We start from the raw sequence: 12332 nt of genomic DNA on the forward strand, positions 1-12332 counted from the left end.
AAAGAACCTGTCTCAAAATATAAATATTGACATTGTATTTATGCAATGAAAGTGATAGCTTTCTGCTATGTCAGTGCACCCAATTACATAATGACTAAATATGAATCTTTATGATAATATGTCCGGTTATTTTCCCCCTTTGAGTTCCCGTAACACTCGGTCTCGACTAATCGGCAGAAACGTGCTGATGGCTGCAGTTGTGGTTGGTGTCAGCAGTGATTAGGAAACAGACTGCAAGAAACTGGATGTTCTCCTGAAGTGATATATGACAAACATTTCCACTTCAATATCACCAAGAATAAATGTCATTGACTGTAGGAGAACCTGAAACTGGCAACGTCTTCATGCCATTGCACAATATTTGTAATGTAGTCAAAGTCAAAGTCAGCTTTAATGTCAATTTCTTCACATGCACCAGATATGCAGTCATCACTCAGGCAAAAAACATTCTAAATGACAGTTCCCATGACGAATATTCATTATTGCCCTCAGGGAGAAGGTACAGGGTCTTCTTATGTAAACACAACCGGTTCAAACATTACTTCGTCCCATTGTCATTCAAGCTTATTAATGAGCAAATGTATGGAGGTTTTGTGTATTATATACAGTGTATCAGCTCCTTAGTGTGCCATGAAGCACTTTAATAAGTGCCAGCACTGTAATATGTACCAGCACTTTAATCTATACCAGCACTTTAATATGTACTAGCACATTAATATGCACCAGCACCTTATTGTGCACTACACTTTAAATGTGTACTAGCACTGTACCTTTGACTCTTACGGAGGGCAAAGTGCACAGCTCAGATCTCCTGCACTCTGGTCCCTATCTGGTTACCAGTTATGTGCTTTGTTTCTATGTTGGATGTTTTACTTTCTTCATGCATTGTTGTCTCTGTATGTTTCATGATTGTTTATGCAGCAGTACCCTGTCTCTAAACCAAATTTCTCCCAAGGGTAAGCACACAGCACACGGGGGGGGGGGGGGGGGGGGGGGGCTGTGCTGAATATGATAATGCTCGAGGTGTTCTTGCCAACTCATACTGCTTGTGGCCTCTCACTGAGGAAGTCCAGCAGCCAGTTGCAAAGGGAGGTTTTGAGCTCCAGCTGGTCTAGTTTACAGATGAGTTGTTGTGGGATTATGGTGTTGAATGCTGAAGTCTAAGAGCAGCATTCTCCCATATGAGTCTGTTGTGTCCAGGTGGGTGAGGGCTGGGAGGAGAGCAGAGCAGATTGCATCCTCTGAGGGACGTTTGACTCGGAATGCGAACCGAGAGGGGTCCAGGGTGGGGGGGAGGATGGACTTGACGTGTGATATGACTAGCCGTTCAATGCGCTTCATGGTGATGGGGATCAGTGCCACAGGGCGATAGTCATTGAAGCAGGATGGAGCAGGTTTCTTTGGCACAGGTATGATGATGGTGGCCTTGAAATGTAGTGTTAGACGTGTTAAAGACATCCTTAAGCTCCTCTTCTTAGTCCTTCAGCCCACAGCCTGGGATGTTGTCTGGGCCTGTTGCCTTACAGAGGTTGGTAGTGGGGAGGGTCCTCTTCACCCTGGGTGGGGGGAGTGGAGTTTTCTGTTGGTTTGTGTTGTTTGTGCCTTCAAACCATGCAAAGAAGCCGTTGAGGTTGTTGAGCAGAGAGATGTTGTTGAGCAGATCTGTGGCGCGGGCTTGTAGTCCGTGATGGTCTGAATGCCCTGCCACAGCCTCCGCGTCTCTGCTGTCTTTGAAGTGGCAGGTTATCTTTTTTCTATGGTCCCATTTTGCTTTCCTGATGCCACGGGACAGGTTGGCTCTCGCTGTTCTCAGGCCATTTACATCCCCGCCTCTGAAGGCTTTGTCTGAACAACAACATTATACGCACCCCTAATATTACTTTCAGCTTAAAGTGTCACTTCACAGCAATGCATGTAGATTAATCTATTTCTATTCAACTGAGTACAACTTTGGTATCATTTTCCAAAGTCCTAGGCTCCACACACATTATGAGACTGAACAGAACATGATCAAATTACGCTAATTGGGTGCTTGAGGGTTTATTCTCAACATTAAGTTACACGGTTCAACAACAGACACGTCTGGTCACACAGTGACAACAGAAACTCCATTATTCCTGTTATTCCATGTGATTTTGACACGTAATTTCTTTGCTACTTGCTTTAGAGAAGCATGAAATAGACATTCCCTCTTTCATCAATTGTCAAGGCACTTCTATGAATTTTGAATTTGGGGGGTGCAATATTTGTCTTAATGCCATGAAAATGGCAATATTATTATGTTTAATGCCAACCATCCTGACACAATGTCAGATTGCATGAAAAAATGCCATATATGCTAAACATTTATTATTTATCATTTATTGGTCCCATTGGTCCCCAAGAAGGTCCCATTGAGATTCATCTCTTCTGTCAATTGAACAAGAGAAGAGCGAAGTGACAAAAAAAACTGGCCACAAACATGAGTTTATTTGCTATTGCTCATTTACTTTTTTCCAAAAACTTTGCCAAACACAACAAATGTCAGACATTACTTGGCAGATGACAAATAAAATCTGACAGTGAAATATACAGTAATACTTGATCTTCTGTGTTAGTAGGTGGTGAACAATAGTGTCTTCACTCGTCTCTGTAGGGGAAAAACAGAAAGTTGTACAGTTTGAGGAGTTTGTTATTTGCATTGGCAGATTCCTCTACAATACGTTATTACATTTCACATAAAACATGGTTAACATCACAAAACAAATACAAAACAAAACACAAAAAGACAGCTGCCTCAATTAAAATTGCTATTTTGATAATGACTTTTAAGTTGTTTTTTAAAGCTATATAGATTAAATTGATTTGCGCATTTTAATAACTTTAGTTCTCCATCCACAAGAAAGAGCTACTCTTGCTGCTTTATTCTGGACCAACTGCAATTTCCTTATATTACTGAGAGTAGAGATTGTAGACTATAGAGCAGTAGTCTAAATTAGACAAAACCAAAGCTTGTATCACTTGCCTAACAAGTTGGTGCGTTATATATTTAGCACATCTTTTGATTATTGATATGCCGTTTCCCATTTTAGTCACAACCATTTGTATATGTTTATCCCATGATAATTTATTGTCAATGATGACTCCTAGAAGTTTTACTTTGTCTAGTTGCTTTATCGTTTTATTTATTGTGAGATTGAGCTTTGGTTTTGATCTTAAAGAATGATTTGTACCGATTACTATACAATTTGTTTTAGACACATTCAAGATCAGTTTATTGTTATTGATCCAGTCTACCACCTTAGTCATCTCACTGGCTAAATTCACATTTAAATCATCAATTGTTGCTGCTGCTAAATATATAGTGGATTCATCGGCATACATTGAGATATGAGCTTTGCTTAATACAAGTGGAAGGTCATTAGTAAATATAGAATAAAGGAGTGGCCCCAGGCAACTGCCCTGAGGTACTCCATGCTTGACATTTATGATGTTAGAATAGCTTCCATTGAAGAACACCATTTGCTTCCTATTACTTAAATAGCTGTTGGTCCAGAACAAAGCAGACTGAGTGAAACAATAACTTTTCAGTTTTTCTAATTTTAATTCATCATTAAGAATGTCAAATGCTGCGGAGAAATCCAACAGGACTGCACCTATAATGTGTTTCTGTTCCATTTCCCGAAACCAGTCATCAACCATTTGTGTTAAAGCCGTAGCAGTTGAATGTTTACTTCTATATGCATGCTGAAAATTGGTCATTAAATTATTTTGAGCAAAGTAAGACTGAATCTGTTCATGTACAATTTTCTCCATTATTTTACTTAGAATCGGCAGCAGGCTAATGGGTCGACTGTTGCTTTCAGAAAACGGGTCTATTATTTTTTGGTATAGGCACTACTTTTGATATCTTTCATGATTGTGGACACTTGTTTTCCTTGAAAGATTGATTGATAATGTGTGCGACCATAGGTGCAATTAGTGCAGTAATAGGTTTGAGGAGTTTACCGTCAAAATCATCAACTCCTGGAGGTTTATCCTTGCAGGTCATCACCATCATTTCAATTTTAGCAACACTAACTTGATTGAATTCAAAACTACACTCTTTGCCTTCCATAACCTTGGCTGTCAACTGAAGAGATAAGTCTATATTATTGGACCGTAAGCTGACACTACTTTCCAATTTATCTATTTTTGTCATGGAGTAGCTGTTTAAATGATTTGCTATGTCTACTGGCTTTGTGAGAAAACCTCCCTCAGTACCTAGGTAAGACCATGTTGGCTTAGTGTTTCCTTTTAATAAATTGTTTGAGGTTTTCAAGTGTTTGCTATCATGTTTGATTTCATTAATTCTATCTTCATAATACAATTTCTTTTTCTTCTTGTTAGTTTTGGTTACAAAGTTTCTTAATTTACAATAAACTTGCCAGTCTGATTTGAGACCTGATGAAACTGCTGACAATTTTGCTTGATCCCTTTCTTTCATATATCCTTTTAGTTCTTCGTCCAACCATGGGGTGTTAACATTTCTAACCGTAAACTTTCTTACTGGTGCATGATGGTTCCACTGCCATAAGTATCCTATTGAAAGCTAAAAGTGCTTCCTCTGGACCTTGCATGGAGAACACCTCTGACCATTCAGCATTGTTAATATCTTCTTTAAAATTGTCTGGATTGAAATGATTGAAAGATCTTTTCTTTAATATCTTAACACCAGGCTTGGGAACTTTTGCTTTTCAGTTTACAAGGTTATGGTCACTACAACCTATAGGGATAGATATGGAGGCAGAACAAACCTCAGTTACATTTACATATATGTGATCAATACAACTCTGGTGCCATCACCCTTCAAACGTATCCCTGGTGGGTTTCTTTACAACCTGCGAGAAACTACAAGCAGCACATGTATCCATAAGTTTCGTTTTCATTGGACAACAAGAGGAATTCCATTCTACATTCATGTCACCCAAAAAGTACACTTCATGAGTAGTACTACTCAGATGGTCTAGCATATCACAAATTGTGTCTAAATAGCAGCTATTAGCATTAGGGGGCCTGTAACAGCATCCTAGTAATATTGGTTTAAGATGCGTCAGATGAATTTGTAACCAGATTATTTCAGTATTAGATTTCATCAGGTCGTCCCTAACTAGAGTAGGTATATGACTTTCAATATAACAAGCAACCCCTCCGCCATATGAATTCCTGTCTTTTTGAAGAAATATTATATCCATCTATCATCAGTGATGAATCCTCAAATGTACCATCTAAAGTGCTGCCTATAGGAAAAATAACGAGAACATTTGATGCATCATAGACAGAGTATCGGTCCGTCAGATATACTAACCAATGGGGGCAGCAAAATTGAAAGTGAAACTTAAGTGAGGTTGCCCCATAGCTTGGTAGTTTATGGTGACTTTTGAAGCTTAATGCACCTTGATGTTGAGCGTAAACATTCTCAAGTGGCTTGTGACTCTTTGGATTGTTGGTTACATTAGTCATCCGTCAGAAATACCTTTCCTTTAGCCGGGTAAACCCAGCCAATTCTGCAAGCAATTTAATTTCGCTCTGCAGATCAGTCTAGCACCAATGCTGTTTTGGCCAACTCAAGAATCCCAAGAACCCGGGATGGGTAAGAGTAGCCTAAGAGTAAGAGTTTAATGCACCAATAGATAGCTGATGTTTACTGGCGGTTACAACTCTTGAAGTGTGTGGCATCCCGCCGTTGGACCTCGGACCGGACGGGTCCGAGGACACGCAGTAGACCTGGTTTACCGTCGCCACCCTCCAGCCGGCGACAGAGAGCACCACGTCTCTTCCCCCAATCAGCGCAATCGGGGACACCTGGCCGGAGGAAGGGAATGGACCAGGAGCCGGCATAAAAGGGGCACCAGACCGGGCGAACGAGAGAGTGCCACGGAGAGAGTCCGCACCACAAGAAGAGTGACACGGAGGGAGTAAGCACCAGACCGGGCGAACGGCAAGGGACGCGGAGGGAGTACGCACCAGGGCGAAGCGACACGGAGGGATTCCGCACAGCCCCGGGCAAGTGACACGGCGGGAGTACTCGCTAGACCGGGAGAAGGGCGAAGCGACACGGAGGGATTCCGCACCACGCCGGCGATCTAGAGGCTCACTGAGACCCTAGCACGAGTATACAGACTGCTTATTCTGTTGAAATAAACGCCGACTGCGGCTTTAACCCCTGCTTTCCGTGTAATTCCTACCGGGTATCTGACACTTGGGGAGATGGGTTGCCACATATGGTGGAGAATGCAGGCAACTCGACCGCGCTACGGGCCGGGTTTGTGAGGGAACCCCCTTCAGCCGGCATGCAGAACCCGGATGGGACCGCGGCGACACCCGCCCAGCAGCAGCAGCGGGAGACCACGGAGAGTCTGGCCCTGCTCTATGAGGCCGTACTACGGCTCACCGAACTAACCGCCGCGACCGCCGCCGCGACCGCCACCCCGATGCAGCCGGAGACGACGCCGCCAGAGACGACGTGGCCCGAGATGAGGCCGCGGGAGACGAGGCCGCGGGAGGCAGGGCCGCGAGACGAGCCACGCCGGCAGCAGACGCAGCCATGCATGCTAGCGACCTGCTTGGCACAGGGGAAAACAGGAAGCCCGACCATACCGGCGCGGGTAATGAACCGGGGCATGCAGGCCCTCGTGGATACCGGCAGCGTGGCCACTCTCCTCCGCCCCGACTTGGCGGGTGGGAAGGAGGGCGCGCCCATAGAGGTGACCTGCATACACGGGGACACCCGGACGTTCGAGACCTGCCACGTCGTCATCCGGACCCCGCACGGGGTATTCACGACGCGGGCAAGGATAGTACCCCACCTCCCGGTGCCGCTGCTAATCGGGAAGGACTGCCCGATCTTCCACCGGCTACAGGACCCGGCGCGTGAACTCCGGAGCCGGAGAGAACCACCCCGCAGAGGGTTGAGGGGAGCTCAACAGGCCTACGGGGCCACCAGGCCTCCGTCGCCCCCCGGAGGGCGAACAGAGGAGGCTGAGCCCGCGGCCTCATCGGAACCAGAGGCCGTGGCGCTGCTCGAGGCCGACTCGGAGCCAGAGCTCGAGGCCGATCCAGAGACCGACATCGACACCGAGCCCACGACAGAGGCCTCAATCCAGGCCGATGAGACGTCGGTCGAGCCCCAGCCCGTGGTGGAGATGGCGCCCGAGGCGGAGGCTGAGCCCGCGGCCTCACCAGAACCAGAGGCCGTGCCGCTGCTCGAGGCCGACTTGGAGCCAGAGCTCGAGGCCGAGCCAGAGGCCGACGTCCACACCGAGCCGGAGGCAGAGGCAGAGACGGAAGCGGCAGAGACGTCAGTCGGAGCAAGGGACTCCGCTAAAGAAGCTGAGGACGGCCACCTGCCCATGTCGATCCCCAATGAAGCCGCCATCACGCTGGACGTGGATGGGGACGACCTCCTTGAGACAGGTAAACCTGTGAAACCTCCAGATCCCGACGAGAGCTCTGACGACCACCTGGTCCCCTCTGGACCCACAGGCCACGACGATGACGACGACGACGACCTGATGGAGGAGGTGACCAAGGACCCCGGCTCCAAGAAGGCGTCGACCGCCAAGCCGCTGCAGCGAATCACAGTGGACCACGAGTGTGCCTATCAAGGCCAGAGCCGGTGGAGGGCGGAGGGAGGTCATCCTGGTCACCGACCACGCCCCCCTGAAGCGGATGGCCGGAGCCAGGGACACCAACGCACGAGTGACGCGGTGGTTCCGGGCCCTCCGAAACATCAGGTATTATCTCCTAGGGACGGAGGTCATCCTGGTCACCGACCACGCCCCCGGAAGTGGATGGCCGGAGTCAAGAACGCCGACGCCCTGTCACGCCGGGATGCCTGCCTGAGCGGGTACACCGACGACCAGAGGCCTGAGCAAGCGGTGGAGGAGTGTGGCATCCCGCCGTTGGACCTCGGACCGGCGGGGTCCGAGGACACGCAGTAGACCTGGTTTACCGTCGCCACCCTCCAGCCGGCGACAGAGAGCACCACGTCTCTCCCCCCAATCAGCGCAATCGGGGACACCTGGCCGGAGGAAGGGAATGGACCAGGAGCCGGCATAAAAGGGGCACCAGACCGGGCGAACGAGAGAGTGCCACGGAGAGAGTCCGCACCACAAGAAGAGTGACACGGAGGGAGTAAGCACCAGACCGGGCGAACGGCAAGGGACGCGGAGGGAGTACGCACCAGGGCGAAGCGACACAGAGGGATTCCGCACAGCGCCGGGCAAGTGACACGGCGGGAGTACTCGCTAGACCGGGAGAAGGGCGAAGCGACACGGAGGGATTCCGCACCACGCCGGCGATCTAGAGGCTCACGGAGACCCTAGCACGAGTATACAGACTGCTTATTCTGTTGAAATAAACGCCGACTGCGGCTTTAACCCCTGCTTTCCGTGTAATTCCTACCGGGTATCTGACACTTGGGGAGACGGGTTGCCACAAGTGTTAGTGTAAGTGCAGCAATTCCAGCATATTCAATCTTAAATGAGATTGAGATGTGATCTGGCGTAAGCCAGGCAACCCTTTTTAACTCACCATCAGACTTCAGGGTAGTAGGCATACGTTGCAATGTCACATTGGTTGTCCTTATTCCTGGACATCCTGAGGTAGCCATTTTCTCCCCAATTAATATCCCAGCTGCAAAAACAAACAAAATATTCACTTTATAAAGACCATGAATATAAACAGAAAATAGAGAATATTAACAGTATTTCAAAGTTGCAAAATAACAAGACAGAGGTAGATTCAAGGTGTGTTTGGATAATCTGCATGTTTCAACTGAGCAGTAGGCTACCTGTTCTTTACCAGCCAGTAGTCTTGGCCATCTTCAGTTCCATACCCCACCACCAACATGGCATGGAGTAAGTTGGTTTCTCGGCAGGAGGGCTGATCATAGATACCTTTTTAAATAAGTATATTAATCAGTCATTGTTCTTTGGAAACTATTCACCAATCAAGGTATCAGCGAGTCAATTATCCAATCAATCAATCAATCAACCAATCAATTAATCAGCCAATTGATCAACCAACCAACAATGTCAATTAATCAATCAATTCATCAATAAATTACCCAATCAACCAATCAAAAATAAAAATAAAAATTCTAAATTTAACAACCAAGTGGATCTTAACTATTCAATCAATAAACAGAATACACAGACCCTATCAAAAAAGAGGCTGTGGCAGGGACACTGAGGCACACTCACTGATATAACACTGAAGTAGTTTAAATCTCATGAGACAGATCTGTATGTCAAAACCGACCTGATTGATAAGACCAGAAATCTTCATAAACATCAATGGCTATAGCCACAGGTCCCACGGTTGCCACAGCTTCCTGCAGAGCGAGTTCACTTCCGCTAGTCACCTGGACGTATCCGTTACATGTAGCCCCAATGCCTGATTCCTTGAAGCGGCAAGTCGAGTCCTGCAATATCATGTGAAGTAACGATTAGTTCAACAACATTAAAGTATGTTTAAAACATGTAGCATTCTATCTCCAGTGTCTTAAAAGGGACAATGTTTCTCGGGCACAATCAAAAACTTGCCTGTGTCCATAAAGTAACACTTTATTTTGCAAAAGACATTCTATGATGTGAACAAGACCAGGCATCTATGTATCTGAAATGACTTACAGTACAGTACAGACTACTATGAGATCCCAGCGCATACGTTTCATATGATGAAAAATGTTTCCTTATAAATAAAATTAATTTAAAAAAAAAACAAGAGCCTGAACAACTAAATGGATACAAATAAAACCCTAGGTATAAATAAACTAATTTAATCCAATGATTGGTCAATCACCTTTCCTTCATAGGGATAAGCCTCCTCAGTGTCTATTCCCCCGTTATCATGGATATAGCGAAAGGCATTGTACATCCAGCCTCCTTCGCAGCCCTGGGGCCCATAAGGCTTGGCGCAGTCCACCAGCTGCTGTTCACTCAGAGAGGGGAGATGTCCGTGTTTTATACAGGTGTGGGACTCCAGTGCACCTGTCTGAGGAAGAACAGAACAGAACTAATGGGGATGAAGCTCTCCAGCCACCCTTTGCTCTAGTATTCAGGTTAAAAACATAACCTCCTAATGGAACACGTACACACACTTTCACACTTAGAGAGAGAAACAGTCTCAGAGAGAAACAGACACAAACAGTCACACAGACACAGACACACACACACACACTCACACACACACACACACACACACAAATATGCCTCTTTAAATCCTCCAACTTACTGTACTGAACGCCCAGCAGGAACCACAACTGCCCTGATTTTTGACAGGGGTCACACAGTTTGATTTCCTCCAGTCGATTGAGTCCGGGAGCATAGCGCTCCCTGTGTGTCTGAAGAACTTTACTCCTTGGTGATGCATAGTTTTAGTCTCATTGGAAAGCATCGTACTTCTCAGGAGTACAGTACTATAGAGCTCCTCCCTGCTCTGATAGAGAAAATAAAAAACTATCTTTAGAAGGCAATCCCAAAATGTATACATTACTCAATTATTCCATGGTTAATAAGCCATCCCACCATGTCAGAGAAGTGGTTCATGCCCATGCGGTAGGACTTGATGCCCTCATCAGCGAGGATGTTGTGGGCCAGGACCCTGCGGCGGGTGGAGAGCCAGATGTTCTTACTATGAGCCTCCTGCCCTAGGGTCCGGTAGACCTTACCTGTGGGTCAAAGGGTTAGGGTTAGGGTTAGGGTTGTGCTGGTCCTGTAGACCTTACCTATGGGTCAAAGGGTTAGGGTTAGGGTTAGGGTTGTGCTGGTCCTGTAGACCTTACCTATAGGTCAAAAGTTTAGGGTTAGGGTTGTGCTGGTCCTGTAGACCTTACCTATACGTCAAAAGGAAATTAAATATACTTTTTACAGTCTGCTGACTTTCAATCAATCAACAAGTGTTTCATTCCCGAACCCATCACCAAAAGTCTCGTGTCAGATTGGATTAAAAGACATCTGCTAAATATCAGTCAGTCAAGTTTTCTGTCTTCCTGTTCATGAAATAATCCTAACCAAGGAGCTAAAGTTGATAACTTGTCTTTATAGACAGCCTTCTACTTATTCAACACCGCAGAAGCCTCAGACGGTTTACACAGAAAGGAAACTAAACCTGACAGCCAGGACAGGGATATTAATAGAAAAACTAAGAGAAAACATTCAAAACGAGATAACCCTTTAATGCTCTCTAACCCTAGAGCATTAAAGGTTTAGACATGGACTTGAAATTTGTTCTCAGAAACACACACAACACATGCCCACATCAGATTAGAAAATGTGGTTTATTTTTTAAACAACTTCAAAGCTAAAACAGTCTGGAAAAGCATAACTCATAACATGTATTCAATATAATATATATGCTAAATTAAGGCAACTGAGTGATAACAAAATATTCCCTCACCGAACTTGAGTCTCCATGCGTGGAACTCCAGGTCCTCCAGAGAGAGGCTAGCACAGCTCACCACCGCCAGACAGACAACTGCAATCAGCAACAGCCTCATGCTGCTACGCTGAGGAAATAATCACAAGATTAGACTTCACTTCAATTTAACACATACAGTATGTGACTGGGTGTAGATGTGGGAGTGGGAGTGTGCGCGTGTGAGTGTGTGTGTGTGTGTGTGTGCGCGTGTGTGCGTGCGTGTGTGCATTTGTGTGTGCGAGAGAGAGAGTCCATGTGTCTAAGAATGTCTAAGAAGTAAAACTTGAAGCCCTCACCTGTTTAAAGGTGAAAACCTTGTGTAGACGATAATCAGACACAGTTTGACTGACCACAGCGCTAAATCAAAGTCTCTTCTACCCGCTGACTCAAGAGGACTAAAGGATTTCCTGTTTGCTCTGAGCTGCATCCATGTGATCATTTCTGGTCAAAAGATGAGGCAATGCCAGAGAGGGCTGAAAAGCTGCCAATAAAAACAATGAAAGTGAAAGTGTTTTGTTAGTGGTTGTAAGGTTAAATCAAACAAGTTTGCACCTGTGTGTGTGTGTGTGTGTGTGTGTACTCGCTACTGTAATACACTTTACTATTTTAGTATTGCTCTAAAAGAATGGCCAAAACTTGTTTATGTCTCTTGTGTGAAGAAAAGCACAGAGCAAGACAAGCACAAAGATTCAGATTGAGGTAAGGGAAATATATATATATATATATATATATATTGGGGCAGACGGCGGGGAGGAGTGAGGGGAGTGGTAATTGAAGGGAGATATCTGGCAGCCTGCTTGCTCCACCCCCAAGCCTTACATGGACTTCCTCCCTAAGGAGGAGGATCACTAAGCACACAGTGACTTTGAACTGCTCTCTGTGTTGTGTGG

At 45.8% G+C, this 12332-nt stretch overlaps 1 protein-coding gene across 2 annotated transcripts; it reads right to left on the reverse strand.

The window, feature by feature from the left end:
- Positions 1 to 2143: 2143 nt before the first annotated feature.
- Positions 2144 to 11878, reverse strand: LOC307084015 (digestive cysteine proteinase 1-like). Of its 2 annotated transcripts, none has more exons than XM_079748126.1 (9): positions 11739 to 11843; positions 11422 to 11525; positions 10551 to 10693; positions 10258 to 10461; positions 9826 to 10017; positions 9283 to 9445; positions 8813 to 8918; positions 8554 to 8655; positions 2144 to 2629 (listed from the first exon to the last, which is right to left on the reverse strand). In XM_079748126.1, exons 2-8 carry the CDS (start codon positions 11519 to 11521, stop codon positions 8556 to 8558), a joined length of 1008 nt encoding a protein of 335 aa, XP_079604252.1. In that variant the 5' UTR covers positions 11522 to 11525; positions 11739 to 11843; the 3' UTR covers positions 2144 to 2629; positions 8554 to 8555. The 2 variants fall into 2 exon arrangements, with proteins under 2 accessions (XP_079604252.1, XP_079604251.1); XM_079748125.1 differs by having other exon boundaries at positions 2146 to 2629; positions 11422 to 11530; positions 11739 to 11878.
- Positions 11879 to 12332: the final 454 nt, after the last annotated feature.

This window comes from Pollachius pollachius, assembly GCF_949987615.1.
Source record: "Pollachius pollachius genome assembly, chromosome: 12".
NCBI lineage: Eukaryota > Metazoa > Chordata > Actinopteri > Gadiformes > Gadidae > Pollachius > Pollachius pollachius.

Coding starts and splice junctions, on each gene's coding strand:
- LOC307084015 (XM_079748126.1), bottom strand. CDS start 11,521: ATGAGGCTGTTGCTGATTGCAGTTGTCTGTCTGGCGGTGGTGAGCTGT. Junction 10,018..10,257: donor CCTGCTGGGCGTTCAGTACA/GTAAGTTGGAGG, acceptor GTTCTTCCTCAG/ACAGGTGCACTGGAGTCCCA. Junction 9,446..9,825: donor CTTATCCCTATGAAGGAAAG/GTGATTGACCAA, acceptor ATGATATTGCAG/GACTCGACTTGCCGCTTCAA.